The 19,354-nt window shown below is 33.0% G+C and overlaps 1 protein-coding gene across 1 annotated transcript in view; it reads right to left on the bottom strand.

Annotated features, from left to right (window-relative positions):
• KIF6 (kinesin family member 6) overlaps positions 1-19,354 on the bottom strand; it is a 155,524-nt gene that overhangs the window by 92,092 nt on the left and 44,078 nt on the right. The window contains exons 9-11 of the mRNA XM_059841246.1: positions 18,279-18,365; positions 15,132-15,235; positions 593-698 (exon numbers count right to left, since the gene is read on the bottom strand). Coding sequence (XP_059697229.1) covers positions 593-698; positions 15,132-15,235; positions 18,279-18,365 — 297 coding nt within the window. The remainder of the gene's footprint in view (positions 1-592; positions 699-15,131; positions 15,236-18,278; positions 18,366-19,354) is intronic.

The raw sequence follows: 19,354 nt of genomic DNA, 5'->3' as shown, positions 1-19,354 counted from the left end.
CTATTTTTTTAAGGACAATAAATTAAAATCAGGAATGTGTACACTATTGGAAAAACTATATCCCAAAATATAGAAAAGTATTATTTTCTATAATTCCACAATTATCAAGTGTATCTTGTTTTCTCAATGATTCAGAAGGTCTTGCAACACCATGAGAATTAGAGTAACAGATAAAGGGATCTAGTGTTTTTAACCTATAACCTATTTTATAACCTATAACCCCTTTATGACCTATTTTTACCTCTGTCAACATGGTTTGTCCAAAATAAAGACTCAGTAATGATGGAAATACAGATGAGACTATCTACCTATATAAAATCAACTTGTTTTGATTCCAGTAACTTCCAGTGCTCTCTTAAAAATTTTCCGCAGGCTAGGATCCTTGCTAATATTTCCATAAAATGCTGCTGAATTTTCCCAGTTAAATTTAAGTTTTCTATGAGTCTTCCACACTCTTTAAAGTTCAATTGCTTTACCTTTTCCTAGTACCTCTCAACTACATTGAATTCCTTTCAACACTTTTCAACCATGAATATCTCCAAGTTATTTTCAGAGTATCAATCACATTTTCATCTCCGTTTAAAAAAAATACCTTCATATGAATGAAGCAATACTTGATCTTCCGCATGTCAGCACCAACATCTAGAGAGCTATCAGGATCATTATCTTTGAGAAATGCTTCAATTAACTCATCCAACCTGGAAATTACATTTTTTAAGAGAAAAAAAAAATTCACAAACAAGCAGGCAACTCTACAAAGTGGCATGTCAAATACAATACAAAATGTACCAAGCTGCCTGATATTAATAGGCTATTTTTCCTCATGGTCCATGCATTTGAAACATACTTTTGTTCTGATTAATGAAACCTGGATTTGATACTGAAGATTCTACAACTGCATATCTGAACATACTGGCACATGTTAAGGAATAGTTCTAGAATTAAAAGCACCTTAGAAGTAATCCTTTTTCTTATTTATTTTGTAACCTTTTGCTTTTCTGCTCTCTCATAATTGAAAAGACTTAAAACCTACTCTCTCAGAAGACTAGACTTTAAGAGATTTTGGGCATAGGATTTGTTACCATGTATGATTATTTGTGCAAAAGAAAAATCTACTTCTTTTTCTATTACAATAGTCAGCAGATAGTATAGCTTTCAGGCATAAATTACCTGCTCCAATCACCAAGTAAGGCAAACTATCTTTTAGTGTAGATATTTATACACTTCTCAAAGACCTACTGCACTTCTGAGGAATGAAATGTAATTAGCATTTTATTCTCCTCTTGCAATGCGTTTACAAACAACTGACCAAATCTTCCTTAGGGAGAAGCCGTTCAGTAATTTGGTCTTCATAAGACAACCTGGCACAGAGAAGCACCCTCTTTATTTTTCAAAACCAAATTAAAATTATCAGACCAGAATCCTATACAGGCATAATATGTCATGATTTAGGCCAGATGTTGCATCTCTTCAGATACAGTCAGACTTCCTCTTACAAGCTGTCACCATCTTTCCAGGTCTCATATTTCAGGATGCATTACACTTCATTCTCAAGACAAAGGGAAGAGGATTTCTAAGCCCAAATTAGACTTTTAACCCACTTACTAAGGTATATTTCTGGGAAACTACAAGTGCAAATTCAAACTCCATCAACTGGGTTCAGATATATGACTTCCTGGTTCCTGACAAATGCTCTTTGCTATTTAATAGGCAAATGGCAGACAACAATGACAGGCATATGCCTTGCAAAGCATAATTTTATAATTTTAAATGTTTATTTAGGTTATCATTCTTAGAAGATGAACTTAACTTCTGAGCCTGAGCCAGGGAATCCAAGGCAGCTGCATCACATGCCCAAGAAGGGCAAGAAGTTCATCTCTGTGCCTAGTGTTTCTTTTGCACTAGTTTTGTTCAGCTCTCCACTAAATATGCAAGCCTTCTGAATGTCACTTTGCAGTCATTTTAGTTACAGGACTGGGAATCTCATTGCCATTTTATTATCGGAATCACTCTGTTGTAACCACATAGAAAAATTGTAGGCATTATAATATCACAGCATCCAAAGCTGTCCCTAGAGTATGTTTTGTGGTATTTCCCTGCTTCTGAAGACTTCTCTCACTGAAATTCTTCACATTACAGTAATAGGAAATCCCTGCTGGAGAGTGAAACAATAATATGCATGACGATCTGAAAAAAAAACCCTAACATTATTTTCAGGAGAAAATAATGCTGCAGGACTGGAATGAAAATTGGAAAACATAACAGAGTTTTGGTATTTATCTCCTCTAGAGATGGCAAAGGGGCAACACTCAGAACAGAAGAAAAAGGAAACGAGGAATAGTTTCAGACAAACTTTGCTTTCCCATTTTCATAATTTCACTTAAATAACAAGAGACATATAAGTTGTGTATTCCACTCATCAAATGTCCAAAATTCACAACTTCTGAATTTATAGGACACTCCTTGAAGTCAATGTGAGCTGTACATGTGGAGAGCTTGAAGGAAAGGATATTTAAAGAGAAATATTAGCCTCAGAAATATTATTGGCATCGACTTGCTTCTCAACTGAAGAGATAACAAAATTTACTCAGTAAAATAACCCAAAATTTTACTTATTGCTACATGATTTTTCACAGCACTAAGAGTACAACAGAAGAGAAGCCAATAGTACAAAGTTACTCATACTCTCTGCAGACACACTAAGCACCAAGAGCAGGAGAATTGAATTAGTCCTTCATCCATGGAGGCAGGCATTTGTGTAAGCACTGGGAAAAGAGAGGCATTTATACTTTAAATGAGAATATGATTGTGATTGCACAGACACAGAATCAGTATTTGTCACTATCTTAAGGACCTTATTGGTTTCAGTAAGTAAGAGGAGAAAAGTAAAAAATGGTTTTTGATAATTAGATGGTCTAGACTGACTATATGAAGTCATCTACAAAAATGAGCCTTTATCTTGAACTAGAAATTATGAAGGAGATGTTTTAACTTTCAAAGATTATCTGGTTGCTAGGGATTTACACATACTCAGATTACAACAGATTTAGGCTATGGGAATCAATCAAAAAAATTGCCCTAACTTGCAATTACAATTACTATAATGTGAAAATATATCAAGAGAAAGATAAAGAATATATAATTCATGAAACATAATGCTCTAATTTTTGAAATTATTAGTTCAGTTGAGAGTCAAGGTTCATTTGTTAAATGCAACAAACTAGACAAGCTGTAGTTATAAACTGTTATTTCCTCTCTCTCATGTTACCTTTTCTGAATTCATGAAAAATCACAACAGTACAATTAATTTTTTTATTTCCAAGTAGTACATAAAAGCCAAAAGAGATATGGGCACCAAAAGACTGAGTCAAATCTAAAATAGCGCACTGTAAATCCGAAGTTATAAAACAATTCAGCTTCTTTCCCAGTTGTAGGAAACCCTAGATTGTCATTATATTTTTAGATAAATTTTCAATATTTCATTGTTAAGAATGAGAACAAGAAAAGACCATCCAAGTTTAAATGCTATAAATAAAACCAAAATAAAAATAAATAAATAAAAGAAAACCAGCCATGCAAATCTATATGAATTCTTGCAAAGAAATCACTGCCTCTCTCACTCTTTTAAGTTTCCTTGTAAAAACCACCAGAACTCTTTCTAAAATAAACACAGAGTCGGTCAACACACTGGACATTCTGGGACTTCCAGAAAATTGAAGCACTAAACAAAGGTACAAAATAAACAATGCAAAACAGAGGCAACTTGAAGATTCTATTCTCAATGAGTAGATCTCAGTAAACTGAACCATCTTTCATTTAAGCGATTTAGCAGCTCAAAGACTGTCAAAACAACACATGAATTTATACTGTTCAGATCTTCAGTTTCAAAAATTATGAAAAGACAATGCTACTTCATTTCCAGAAACATTCACAACATTAATCAAAGAGACATTAAAAAATCACAGGGCAAGGGAAAAAAAATACAAATGAGAATAAGCATAAAAAAGGAATACTGACTGTATATTTACTTTTTCCTAAGATATATTAGAGAAGGTATATCTGTTTGGTAGGTGGCACAGAAACAAATGACAATAGAATTTACAAGATGAATATCCTTTTACTCCTCATATTCCTGACAAATCACTTTAGTGTTTTTCTCTAAATATTCCATAAAATTAAATATATAGACTATATGAAAACTAGAGCACAGAATTATATAAAATAGGGCTGTAAAAGATTTATGAAACTCATTTAGGGCACCTACAGTTACAAGTCTAGAACATTTTTTCTGGTCAAAATCATGCACAGGCTGTAGTCATCCTCCAATAGAGAGATAGTGAGAAAAACCCTTTTGAAAATAAAGGAGATCCAAAATAGCTTTCGTCTTTCATTCTGTTACTTTCAAGAGATGGATAATACCATTCTCCTTAGCAATAGTAGCATCTTCTGAAATAGTCATCTATGTTTGATCTTTAGCTTTCCACAAGGAGAATGCACATTGAACTGTTTTTCTCAAGCCAGAGACTTTTGCAAGAAAATGTCAGCAAGAATTGAACCAGAGCAGATTAAATACCCCAACACTGAACAAAGTAGAGTCCAGTTGTTCAAGAGTAGCAAGAAACTCATAGAGAACAAGAAGTTCTTAGAACTTTGTAGTAAATCTTCCTTTACTGATCTACTCAGAGGCATGGGTAAGTGGCAGAACAAAGGTAATATGAAATCATGAGGTAAAATAAAAAGTTCTTTTTCTAAAGGACCATTTTTCAACTCAGTCATAGCAGAATAACAAAAAGGCATAGGAAATAAAGTATTTTTTGTCATCTATTGTGGCTCAGCCCTGAGACCATAAACCTAGTCAGTCAGTGTGTCCTATTTTCTGTAAGAGTTGTGAACTAGAGTTTCTTTTAAAAAGACCTGAACAATTAATCCTTTTATTAACTTATACTTTTATGCTGAGGATAATGGTCAATATTTTCATGTTCCCTCAAAACAGATATTATAAAATAAAGTTGCCCAAAGAAGGGTGTTTTGATAATGAAATTGCTAAAGGAAAGATCATGCTGGACACAGAATATATATCATGTTTGATAATTTTTTAAGTATGTGACTGAGATTTTCTTCTCCTCAAAACAACCCAGGCTGAACCTTAATTTCCCCATTACACAAATTTGCAAAAGTCAATGGGAAAGTAATTTAGAAAAATCAGTACATAGGTTCTACAAAATGATTGAGAATGCCAAGGTAACTCATAAACTAGAGGGAAGGAAAAAAATGTTTAAATGCTTTGGTTCAAGCATATAATGAAAACCTGCCAGAATCAAAAAGGAAAAAAAATAACTAACAAACATACCAAAACCACTTTCTGTAACACTGAATATATGTGAACACTCCTGCTTACAGTATGATGTTATGTTTTTCTTTCTTGACTGTACTTTTGGAGACTAGCACTACAGTAGTCCTGGACCTCCCTGTTACATGAAAGATGGACTACAGAAGAAATAAATTCTTGTTTTGACATTCTATTTCTCTGTTATAACTTACAAAATGAGCTTTGCAAGGTATCAATCAGTAGCAAAAAAAAAAAAAAAAAAAAAAAATCCCTGAACTAAAATTAAAATTCAAGATAATCAAGCCAAAGACCTATTAATGAAATGACACCAAAAACCTGGTAACAAATATCTATCACTCACTGGAGCAGAAAACCACATAAAGAGATGTTCTCTGTACTAGCATCTGAAGATCAACACTAGGAATTTTATATCACACTGGAGAGACCCTTATAAAAAAAACCTTTGAGCTATGAATTCACACTGCTTTGCTTTTAAAGTCAGCTTGACAGGAAAAAGCTATGATGGAAGCTGTTTAATTAACTGAAATTCAGTGGTAACCTAATTATGGAGCTAGGTACAAACACTGAATTGAAAATTACTGAATTGCTTGATTGTCACATTTAACTGCTTCAGCGGAAATATGACATATGTATATATATATGTATCTGGTACTCTTTTAACATAAGATGGTAAATTTAATTTGTTTAAATGTGAAGGAATTTTGTTATGCTGGTGAGTTGTATCAGAAAAGGCTCCATTAATCTGAAATAGAAGTACCTAGCCACAAGATACTTGCACTGAAAGTATTAAACTAGTATTAAAAAAATCCCCAAGCCTAAATGTAAATTTAGAAATCCTAAAAACTCTATTTTTGTGTATAAACAAATATTAAACGAATAATGTTTTATTTGTTGTAGTTAATAACATTAGCAAGCCAGATGCTGCATTCTTCATTAGTTTTAGCTTAGTAAGGCTCTCAAAAATTTTTTAATGAAGAATTTATGCTAATCAAAACTGGAATGTGGATGATCACTTGTAATTTTACATGACAGGAAAATAAGTATCATATGAAGAAGTCTCTTATAACTCACGGGTATCCAAAGTGACTCCCTTTTTTCTCTTTTCTCTTGTATGTTGTAAAGTAAACTACAGAGCAGTAAATATGGCTTGATGTTATTAAAGTAAATGAAGTATCCAAGGTAATTTTGAATAGATTTCTGTTCTTTTACTACTGCAATGTTCTGCCCTGAGAACAGCAGGCCTAACTTACATCAATAAGAGAAAGGGTATGATGAAGACTATTGCCAGAACCCTGCTGTATCAGAAAAAATAGTTTTCCCAATAGAAATTTCTCAGAAGGATGAAGAACATGGAAGTATGAAACAAAAACCCATTTTATGTGAAAAACAGCAGTAAACAAAGAAGGGTCTTTCTTTCCTACTTCTCATCAGAAAAAAAACCAAAACCAAACAACAAAACCCCAAATAAGAGCAAAAGATTACACACATGCACAAAAGTTTTTAAGTCAACGTCAAGGGAACAGTATTACGTGATTTACAAGATTAATTTAAAACTAATTTTGATAGTGGTCCTTTACATATTCACACAGTACAAAAAGAAAAGTATTACAGTGCTGATCCAGGCAGGTTTGAATTATGATACCAGAATGTGAAACCACAAGCATGTCAAGCACAAGTCCTTGTGCTGATGCTTGGAAGAAAACCCACAGTAGAACAGTCATAAACAACTGGGATGGAAACATGTTAAACCAACAGTGCTCTTTCATTAGTCACTGTGAATCAGGCCCAAGTTCTTGATGGACCCTTTCCCTCTTTATATCTTTTCTTTTGCAAATAATGTAAACACACACTGTACTGCAGCTCAGAGACAGCTTTTACATTATCAACTTTATTTCTCTTCTGTTACTTTCCATCCTTCAGAAATTCTTCTTTAATGAAGAGTGCTTACTGATTAGACTACACATAAATCACAAAACCTTTCTATCCACATTACTTCAGATTCCATGCAATTTTTCTGATAGCACAACTTCAGGATGATTAATTGAGCACTGTACTACTTCACTTTTACCCATTCATTAAATGACATGCACCTATATTTTTTCTAAAAATCCGCTTCTGAATCAGTCACTTGTTTGGATAAACCAGGATGCAAATTACACAGCTGAAATGCATCAGAAAAGCACTCCCGGCCAACTGAGCAAGTTTTTAAAGTCTGGAGCCCTCAACAGCTTGCAGGATGCACAGTCTCAAAAAACAGATTTGGAAAGACTTGTTTTGACCTTGCTTTATGTGCCATGATTCATTCCTGAGAGAACTTGCCTTTTAACCCCTGATCACTGACATTGTGTGTTATGTACCAAAATTAAGACCACTTAAATAACAATTAATTTTGTGTCAGTTGTGAACTCTGTCACAAGCAAAAATCTGAGTTCATGAAAACTAGGCTGCTAGCAAGGCAGCTAATGAAGAAGTTATAATAATTACAGAGTTGGTTTTAATTAAACAAGTTTGTTTACTTTAACTTTGCAATAGTTTTCTTATTGGTAAAGTAATTGGTACTAATTTGTTTCAAAATATATTCATTCCAAAAATTATCATTAAGTTTAATAATGATGTCTATATTGTTTAAACAGGAATGCCACATCTCTACAAGTTTTATTAATTAATTGATGTAAAAAATGCATGATAGTGGAAGCAGAACAATTATTGCATTTAAGAACAGCTAACTTGAAGCTAAGTTAGCTTCAAGTGTGCATCAGCATGGGAAGACCTTGGAGATTTAAAGTAGTAGATTTTATGAATAATGCAATGGAAGATAAGAGAGAAAAGGAAAGGTATTTCCAGACATTGTTGTGAATGAAATGACAGAAGGTAAAAGTACATGGAATACATCCAGCTTGACCTGAGAAGAGCTGTTATACATTACTAACAGGTAGTACATATGACAGGATAGCTGATATTTATAGAGGATAATGCTGCAAGGTGTGTCCAGAAATAACTGCTTAACCTTTCATTCAACAAAACTGTGCTAACTCCTGGGTGAAATAATAATAATTTGGGTAACTAAATAGTGGAAGCAGTTACATAAGCCTTTGTACAATCCCTTCAGTAGATATTTCATAGAATAGTTTTATTACCATGGCCCTGGTATAGGCTACATTGATTTGGTTCAGTCTTAGACCAGGGCAGTAAGTAAGAGCAGTAAGCCTTTGAGTGTCTTATATTTCTACAGTCTGGAAGATTTATACAGTTTTGAAAAATATCTATTTAGTGCTCTAACAACTACATATTACAGGAGACTATTCTGAATTAGATGGCTACCACGTGGCAAACAGATGTAAGATGAGTTTCTACACAGCTGAATAGCGTTCATTTCAATGATGAAATGCACACAGCTCTAAATCTTTGTATCAGTAAGAAAAGGGGTAATTTGGACTGGACAATAAAAAGACCAAGACTGGTTTATGAGAGAAAAAGGTGCCTACTGCCTGTAATTCTACACATGCAATTTTTTTTTTCAGAGAAGAAACATGTCAAGTAGCTTGCTGAGTAGATGATTCCTTCTTCAACAGCACTTTATAAAAACAATCCAAAAGCACATACAGAAAGGAATGCTACTCACTGCCAGCTAATACTTGTGGCCATAACAGTAGTTATGTTCTAATCACTGGAGTATATCTAAAAGTAGCAAGAGAAAACCAACCTTTAGTTTATCAAAATTTTAAAAAATCAAAATATCTACAAAGGAGGAAGAACTTGAAATAAAATGAAATTATATAGGACAAGCATAACAGCAATTCAAAGAAGCCAAAAGTAATCATATGGATGAACACCAAGTAAATCCTACAGTATAGAAGACCAGAAGTAGTTTAAAAAACTCTGTAAACTATCGCTGGTTATTACTTCTAAGCTCAAAAGAAAAAGACTATCAAAAAGTATTCAAAGTTCCAAAAGATACAAACAGATATTTAGTGGTACCTTAGGAAGAACGCCCCTGACCAAATATTCAATGAATTTTAGTGAGATTCGAAAAGCTTCTATGATCACATTTGATCATATATATTTGAAAATTGGCTCCAAGATTCTTGGAGCCAATTATTTATTCTAAATAATCAATGGAAGCTATGTTATGTTTTCTCCATACACCTCACTAATATGTGTTTATTTCACTATTACTGTTAAAACCATATAACCAGTCATTAAATGACCAGTATAATTTTAAACACTGAAAAACAGGACACGGTAGATCATCTACTTCCCTCCCACCCCCATGCTTCCCTCCCACCCCCATGTTGAAAAAAACTTGCTATACTTTGAAAAGAACTTCACAGTTTATTATCTCTAAATAGTTTCAATGTAAAAGGTGATAATTTTAAATAAGATTTTTTCCTCTACTTTCAGGGGTCTTGGAACAAAAAGCAGGATCACAGAAAATTATTTACAATTTAAGCACGTAGCTTAGCTGCATGCATTAGGAATCTGAACTTTCTGTGCTGTTGCTACGGATTTCATAACCTGTAGGATAAAATACATCCTCTAAGAAAATACATTGATTTAATAGCATTCTAAATCAGGCATCTAAGCAAGCAGTTAATGTGAGACATCTTAAGACTACTTTATAGCTAAGGTAGCTTGTTTTCTCTTGAATATTTCCTACACAGTTCATGTCGGTCAATCTCCTAACACAGATCTGTGGTCTGCAAAACTGTGTTGACAAAAGGCAAGGTGATATGCCTTTATTTCTTCCACCTTGCAAATGAAATTGAACACTGACATCAGCAAATAAGAACATTTGCTCTGCTTTGTAAAAGAAGCCATTTGTTCAGCAGCTTGACTGAGTAACTGTTAAAGGTCTATATTGTACAACAGTGCATTATTGTTAATACTATGATAGCATACAGATGTCACTATGTTGAAACAGAACAAATGTAAGACAGAAGTAATGAGATCTCCAGGACCTGAGTAAGATGAACAATATATGACTGTTGAAGTAAAAAATAGAAGCGTCTGTAATAACTTATGTATCTGAAAGAAATAAGGTAAAGTTATTAATAAATTAAAGTGCTAAGCCAGAACTTCCAGTCCTGTTCTTAGAGATTTCCAGCTGGCAAAATCTCTGGAAGCGTGGGTGCTCTGGAACATAGGACGTTGATTTGAAATCCTGACTTTCTGGGCACATACTGAAAATTGCTAGTGAGCTCATTTATATTAAAAAAAAAAAAAAAAATCACAAATTATTCAAACAAAAAGGACTTTCCCTTTTACTTTTGGCATACAATTCACAAAAAAATAATCATTTGAAGGTAATTTAATTCTATTCTAAAGCATAATGCTGAAACCTGAAAGAGTAAAATTTCCTTGTATTTGGGATGTATTATGTTATTTTCTACTATTCAAAAACAGTTCAAAGAGCTCCTTTTCTAATTTTTTTTCCCCTTAAATATGAAACTAATTCTTCAGCTCAAAGAAATATTTAGATCAGCCTTTTACTGCTGAGGAAATAGAAGGCAAGATCCAAAGCAAGCAATTCAGATTTTGGAAGCATTTTACGAAGTACATTCTGAACCACTTATGTAGTCTAGCTGAATTTTTTAAGCTTTGCTTTTTAGATAAACAAAATGAGAGCAGAAGAATTAATTTATGTTTAACATTTATGAGAATAAACTAATAAAATAAAAAATATGACACAGTAATGCAAGTGCTCACCATTTAACATAGAATTCTGAACTCCAGACAGCTGTAGCTTTAGTCACACAGCTGATAAGGTGCATCATACTATAATTTACCATTCCCAACAAAAATCAAGAGCATTTGTTTTCCACTTTGTTTTAAACTTAGTGAATGGTAATGTGACACTGTAGCAATTATGAGGAAAGCCTATTTGGCAAACTTTTTCCTTCAATAAATGAAAAAAGTAAAATAAATCCCTGAAGAATTTTGATTTTTGAGGAAAAAAACAATAAAAAATTAAAATCAGCTTATTCATATGCTACCTGCAAATATTTAGCAATTTCAACTGCATTGAGTAGTCCATCAATTTCCTTTGGAATGCTCTGAATGTAAACAAGTAGAATGAAGCTCATTGTTACAAGAAATGTTCGGCATTTCTTGACTTAGTAAGTCAAGAAACATACAAGATACAATTTTCACATATTATTAACACTTATTTCCTGGGCAATAACTAACACATAGTTCCTGCAACATATGTAGAGAGCAAAAAAACCTATGCAATACCATAAGCATTGTGTTAGACTAAAAAATATTGGATCTATACACATAACACTGGACTTGGTTTCATTTTGGCATCTGTCTTCTACTGAAAAGTGCCTGAGATAAAGCATTGTGTGGGACAAAACCAATATAAGTGTACTCAGTGCATTGAGTTTCTCACTGACATGTTTTGTACCTTTGACCATCTGTGCTCTGAATCAAAGAATTAAAAAAAAAAAAACAGGATCAGAATACTTTCAGCAGACGAATTTTGCTGTGACTTCTCTTGAAATACATATAATGAATCAAAAAAAAGAATTAAAACACATCCATTTTTTATAAGACTATCCTTTGTAACAGTTCTCCTTATCAGTCAATTATTTGCAATAAAATTAACCACAGTTAGACTTCAGTCAAAGTCTAAGGGTTTGGAAAAGAACTACATAAACTTGAATTATTTACATAGATATATATATACAAACACACGCAACGAGATATAGTTTATTTAAGTTTAAACAGAAGATATCCTAACTCAGCAAAAAGGTCTAAGTAGGGTTTGAAATCCATAATGACCTTAATTGGACATTCCTCTCTGACAAGAGAATTTAAGAAAAGCAAAAATTTAAAAAAAGAAACAATAATAAAAACAATAATAATAAAACAATCCCCTACAATACTAGTGCTTTAAGAATCATTCTTGGGTGGCCACTTGAAATAAAGCACAACAGAGTATGTTGCATTATCACCTATACCATGTTTCTTTTCTTCTTCTCCCTGTCATAACAAACTGATCTGTATGGCTCCTGATAAATAATATTATTTAGGTTTCATTATAGATGCAAAACCAGATGCAAATCCCAACATAGACATTTTCCAGTAATAGTCAACCACAATTTTATCAGCCATCATCCAGGTCCATACGTCTATTTGGACTAGTCAATTGTATATTTATTCTTTAATGTGTACAAACTCTCCAGATAATGAGTAGCTCCAAGCTCAGATGGCCAGTCCCAATAAACAGTACTGTCATGGAGATTTGCTGTTATGTGTTGATAGACTCTAACTGGAGACAGAACTCTTAGATGCTATCTGCTGATTGTCATAAAAGCTCAGAACATTCATGGACCTCAAGCTCAGAAATGTAAATCAGCGTGGTCACAAATGTTTTTGCCATATGGAAGCAAGTTCAAAAAGTATAAATGTTCAAAACCACAAAAAGATACTTTCATTTAAGTAGTGGCTTTTTATACTATCATTTCCCTGTATTTTCATTTGGGTGTTTGAGCTGCATCAGTTGTTTATCTGTGAGCACTCTGCCTGAAAACAGACAAATGCAAAACTCATAAACTCTAACATTTGATATTTTCCTTCCCTTGAATTGTTCTAGAAAAGATTGACCTAGCTTTCAATATTCCATTCAACTGCAGCCCAAAGCACCAACAAGCCAGTCTGACTCTTGTATGTGACAATTATTCTCTAACACTCTCTTTGCCTCTGTCTTTGAAAAAACTCTATATATCTAATTAGGTTTTTTTTACTTTAAAATATATTAAGAAAACAATCCCTGAACAATGCTATTATATGGCATTGATGACTGATGAGGTTAATTGTTTGAGGCCCTTCTTGTTTAGTATTGATCCTCAGGAAAATTACTATATCCCAGTCAGCAGTACTTAAGTGCCGTTCTATATTTTAATTTCACAGCATTGTTCCAAGAAAGAGCTTAATTTTGAAAATATGAACACATGTGCTACATGTGACTACATATAAATAAATGATAAATTTAGAAACCTTAAAATTTTGCATTGACCTAGTGTAGCTGAGATCCTTGAAAGTTATTTCTTATTTTATGACTTAATATAGGTAGAAACTCATAAAAGTCTCCATCCTGCTTCTTTCTGGAGTAATGCAAAATTACTGGGATGCAAAATTCCTTGTTATTAGCTCAGAAGAAACCTTTTCTGATAGTGTAATGCACTATATATTGTGCCACATGGATAAAAAGGAAAAACATAAAACTAATGAACTTTTAAGTCACATTTCTGAAATCAAACCTCCCAGATGTATGCTATAGTGTAAATGTATCCAGGTGGTACATTCCTAGTTTTCCTTTGCATAATCATAATGAAAAATTTAATCAACCATTAGTCCATTACTATTTATAAACTATTCCTATTTATAAGACTGTCATTTCCATGTCAAAAAGGTAAAAATCTTAGGAAATAAGATTTGTTACTGTGGTCTTAGAAAACTCAAACCAATCTCAAAACCTCAGTTTCTCTATACAAAGTAAGCAGCAAACAAGACCACAGTTAAAAATTAATGCAACAGATTTTTACAATAATGAAAGCTATGAAAGCACTTATTTAAACCAACATACAGATTATTTAAGAATGCCCAAGAAAGTCAGTCATCTTTTGAAGATTAAAACGGTTTATTTTTACCCTTCTGCCAGGGTAAAAAGAAACTAACTAATAAGGGCATTTAATTCTGCATATAATGAAAAAGAAAGGTACTTTTCTTTCTATGGCTAGTCTTGGTCACATCTTGTGCTACTCTGCAATGTTATTTGTGCATTTGACACTCGTGGTTGAGCAGATGATAAATATATATTAATTCCCTAGGAACTCTAGGGACATTTCTGGTTAGGAGAATATACTGATAACTGCTGATATAAATGATCAATAATGACAACAATCTACATGAGAAATTCAAAGTTCAAGGTAGCAACTTGTCCTCATGTCTCCAGACACTCCTGTGTGTCAGGGGAAATTGTTAGCACTGGTAGTTGTCTTCTGGAGCTGTCCCTTGAGAAATTAAAGACTAAATATTCCCACAGCTTAAATTTGGTTACTGCTAACATACTAATCAAACAAAATTAGGCAGTTACTTCTTTCTTTATAGAGTTGAGGTACAGTAATTAAATAGGTCCATACTATAGAATCAATTTTTCAAACCTAGAAATTGAATTCAGTTATTGAACATTTAGACCTGAGTAAACACATCATATTTAGAAAGCTCTTATCTGCTGTACTGATCTGTTACCAAAAGCTACAGAATGTTATAATATTTACATGAATTAATAGTATATTTCAACAGCATGTTCAGTTTAAAAAAAAAAAAAGAATATTTGGCTTTCAAGACACTGACTAATTGTGCATCTGAAATGTGAGATTTCTTTTGGTTTATATCAAACTAACGCTGCAGCAGGATACATCTTAGCACAAGAATATTTTTCAGACTCTATTCAGATTGCATATCCAGTTTTGAGAGAGACTTTTTTATTCTGCCCTATTATACAACACTTCTTTTTGCCTGGCATTTGACAGGCATTCCCATCCTTTGCGTTTACTTTACTTCACTTCCTCAGTGCTGAGGCTGCAAAAACACAGCCAGCAGCCTCATAGAGCTTTTCATGGAAATCTGCCATTCTAAACTGGCACCTAACTCTACTTCATTATTCACAAGGAAGTTTAAAACTCTGAGATGAATTTAAATATTTATGCCAATAAAGAAACTGATGGAAACTGTAATAAAAAAAGAAGAAAATGAAAACAATGTAAGACATTACTGAAGTAGCTCTTCTTGGGAAAGCTCTGATTTTCTTTGCTTGCCAGTCACCAGTGCCAACTCATCCTTCAAATCCTGGATCTCCTTTTTCAGCTGGATAATCATCTACAAACAGGAAGATATAAACCAAGCATCACCTACAAATTAATAGCTAGTTTATGATTTTTTCAGTAGAAGGTTGAGTTTAGGTAAATATACTTTAGTTTTCTCTTTTTTTAAACAAGATGTCTTTTCTAAAAACTGTCAAAATGCCTTAAATACACCAAGCACTTATTTTTTTTTTTCTTTTTCCATTTATAAACCCAAGAGAAGTCTTCCAAATTTAGTAAATTCTTGTGTTAGAAGACTTGGCTGTACAGAAAGAGTTCAAAAGATATTTTGCAAAAGAGAAATATTATTTGACATAGGAATAAAAAGAGTTTTTTTGACTCATTAGTTTTGCCTCTTAAAAATGTAAACACATTTAAGAACTGACACCTTAGAGTAAGGGCAACTACACAACAAAAGTGATTTTTTTTTGCTTTCCCTTATAGAAACAGAAATTTCCAAGCAAGATCAAAATTTTAATTTTACCTTTTTTTTCTTTTTCATGTGACATTTTGCTATTATTAGAATTATTGCATGCTATACTTGTAGGATGCATCAGTTGCTAGCAACAAGCTGATGGCATAAAGCAACTTAATGAAATTAAATTGTATTAATGAATACCAATGTGGTAATATTACATGGAAAACTTAACTAGATTTTTAAATTCTAGGAAGTCGTCATCAGAATCTGTACCTTGGGAATAAAGGTCTGTATAAAACCAAGTTTAACTAGTCATTAAACTCTCAAAGCCAAATTCTACAAAGCAGAGCAATACGCAAATACCTAAGACAGGAATGAGTGTATACTTCATGGTTGATCATTTAATGAAGCCTCCCTTTATATGGCTCAAATGCATCAGTAGGCCAGTGATATTTTTAGATGGATTTGCATACACTGATTCCATGTGCAAAATAAGTTTACGAGAATGCTTTTAAGGAAAATTAATCATTTTTGATTGCATGCACTTTTCAGTAATGAGATTGTTGAAATTGATAACACATATTTTTGCTGGATGTTAAAGCTCCTTCAAACATTTCTATTTCTTTTAATGGTTAAATTTAATAGTAACTTCCTAAGTTTTTATTTTGCAAACCCAATTATTTTAAATATGCATATGATTACTACTTTAACTCTAAACCTCTAGCTTATAGGGTTTTTTTAACAATACATTATTGATTTATTTTATGATAAAGTATGAAAATCTAACACAATATTTTATTTAATAGAATATTAAAATTATGACTGTTAATTAGAGAAGTTTCAAGAACACTTATAGAATGTTGCAGGCCAAACATTTTACCCTAATTTTATATTGCCCCATTTTGGTGCCATACTCTGATGTAGTTTTGCCTCTATTGAGTCAAGAAAATTAAATTTGGGGCTGGAGTGGAAAATAGTAGACAGCTGAATCACAATAACATCTCTGTTCAATGTTCAAGTTTGTTACGATGATTATCTTCAATCTGACAACAACAGACATCCCAATTTTAGGATATGGATAGAAGATTCATTTTCAAGTACTAAAACAAACAAAAATCTACAGAAGCAAAATAACTTCATTTCTATTTTTACAGGAATGCCAGAAGAGACGAGGTTTAATTCAAGACCTCAATTTTCAGTTTAAATTATGTCCTTTAGCCATGAGTGAGAGAGGTTCAAAGATGAGTCTTTGTACTCTTAAAAGTACAACGTGTACAAATTCATTTTCTTATTAAGACAAAAAGTCAGGAATTCTCCATTATGAAGAATAAAGTTTACACAAGAATCTGACTTAACTCAGATCCACCAAGAGGTATTGTGAACACACTTTATAAAGCATGCATTCAACTCACAGATGATAAGTACTGATAATAAATTGTGGTTTGATTTTTCATAAAATTAATATTATTTTATTACAATAAAATTTTATTTTTAGGAAAAAGTTCTTAAATCTAGCACTTTGAATAATAGAATTGCACCCTGGGAGTACACTTAAGATGGGCAACAAATTCCATAATGAGCACAGGGCCATATAAATTCAAGGTACTTGTGTTCCCCTGCTTTTTCCACAAGAGAGAATGGTTTTCTAAGTCTCATGTGTCCACTTTTGCTTTACTTGCTAAATGATCCTGCAGAGCAAGACATACCAAACTCATGGAGTATAGCTCCACAGGACGTAGTAAATGTTCAGGAGCCTGCATATGCTTTACCTCAATCAAAGCTTTCTGTGGCCATGAAAGAAATGTTTTGCATGATTTGCTACTAGGAAGTGTATGTAGAAAAGAAAAGAAAACAGACAGAAATTAAGAAGTTGTTCAATGCTTATTTGCTTTATTTTTTGGCCTTTTTTTTTAAACTCCATGATACTATTGCTATTAGAAATTGCTTGCAAGAAAAAAAAAAAAAGAAAAAGAAAACCAGCTGAAAACCTGACAATGATCTTGTATTCCCTTTGAAAGTCAAGAAGAAGAGACAAGAAAAAATAAAAGCACAATTATTAACAATACTGAAATATGCTAATTACCATCAACCCTAACCCTACATAACTAGCTGTTTCTGTCTCCTTTGCTTGTTTCCCTCTTTTTTTCCTAATGGTAACTTCACCAAGTTCTTTCTTCCTATCTAAAACGTTCCTTGAATCAATTTCAATGAAGGGCTTGGTATATTTCTCAGCTTTTTAATACATAAGTTGTTTCAGTGCAGTTGTGCACCTTCATCAAGTGACTAGCAATCTTAGTGCATTCTTAGAGTTTTAGAACCATTCAATGATCTGTGACTATGATTTAGGAATTCTCCCACTAAAAAAACAACACTAAGATGATAATGAAAGTGACCGCTTCTCCTCAGATGCTTTAAGAGTTGAGAAAGCTTTTGATTTGATAAAGATCCACTTAATTATAATTGTGTCCAAAAGAAAAAAGTTAATGTGGCAGTTATTTTAAAGAAAAAAGTTGGAGCTTGCATCTGAAAAAAATTTAATGGGACATGTTAGTATAAAATCCCCAACATCAATTTGACAGCTATTGATTAATAAAACTTAAACCAAGCAATCTCCTTCCCTCTGTCCCCAGACACTTCTCACCAGTCTGGGGTCAATTTCTTCATTAAGAACTGCTTCATTCTTAATAAGAGCAACTCGCTGTGCAAATCTGCAGGTTGATATAGATTCCTGGAAAAAAAATTTAAAAAAAAATGAGAGAGAGGAGAGAATTCTGATTACCTTTGCACCAGGTAAGTAGCCAGATTGCTAACAAAGCTAATAAACTACATTTCCATTTTTTGAGTATTTTACAGAAATATTCTATTATTTCCCATTCCAAAATAACAATACTGAAGAGAAATCAGGTTAGCATGTTAATGACAGGAGCACATAAAACTGCTAAATTATAGGACATATTTTACTGATACAGTCTATCCCCTGACCAACTGTGTTTTTCAGCTAAGTCCCCAGCTGGAACTATAGGGTAACAAAGCCAGGCTACTCAGAAGGCAATAACTTTTGAATAAAGAGAAAAAGATAAAACTAATAAAAATTGGGGTTTTGTTGTTGTTATTTTGGTTTTGGTTGGTTGGATGGTTTTTTGGTGAAAAAGGGACTAGGTAATTTATGTAAAAGAAGCTGGGAAAAAAGATAGAGGAAAGAATATCGGAAATCCAGGACAACTGAGAGACAGGCTAGGAGACTTGAAACTGGGAGGCATACAGGGGAACTGTGATACCAGATAAAAATCTGTCAGATGAGCTAAGACAGGGATCAGCAGGACTGAAAGGCAGAAAAAAAAAAAAAAAAGATACAAGACTGAGTTAGTTGGGGAAACTCTGTGACAGCTATTGTGTACTCCCATCTAGCACACAGGGAGGAGTCAAAGATGCTGATAAGTATTGTTCTCACATTCCAGATCAGATGACATTTAAATGCCAGACCCTGCTATAAGACTTACATACTTAATGGAAAACACCTCAGCACCTGCCTCCAGTCTGGTTAAGTAAAAAAACATAGAATACTAGCCAGTAGTCTTAGAAATTCAAATGATGCTTGAGAAACTGTATGATAAACCCTTATGGGATGTGGCAGCCTGCATTTAAAAGAGAATTTGTTAGCCCGTAAATTAATTCACTACTGTAACAGAATTGATTTTCAGAATGGAAGTAATTCTG

This window comes from Haemorhous mexicanus, chromosome 3 (genome assembly GCF_027477595.1).
Source record: "Haemorhous mexicanus isolate bHaeMex1 chromosome 3, bHaeMex1.pri, whole genome shotgun sequence".
Classification (NCBI taxonomy): domain Eukaryota; kingdom Metazoa; phylum Chordata; class Aves; order Passeriformes; family Fringillidae; genus Haemorhous; species Haemorhous mexicanus.
Note: the sequence above shows the minus strand (reverse complement) of the source record. Positions and strands in the feature narration are given on the sequence as shown.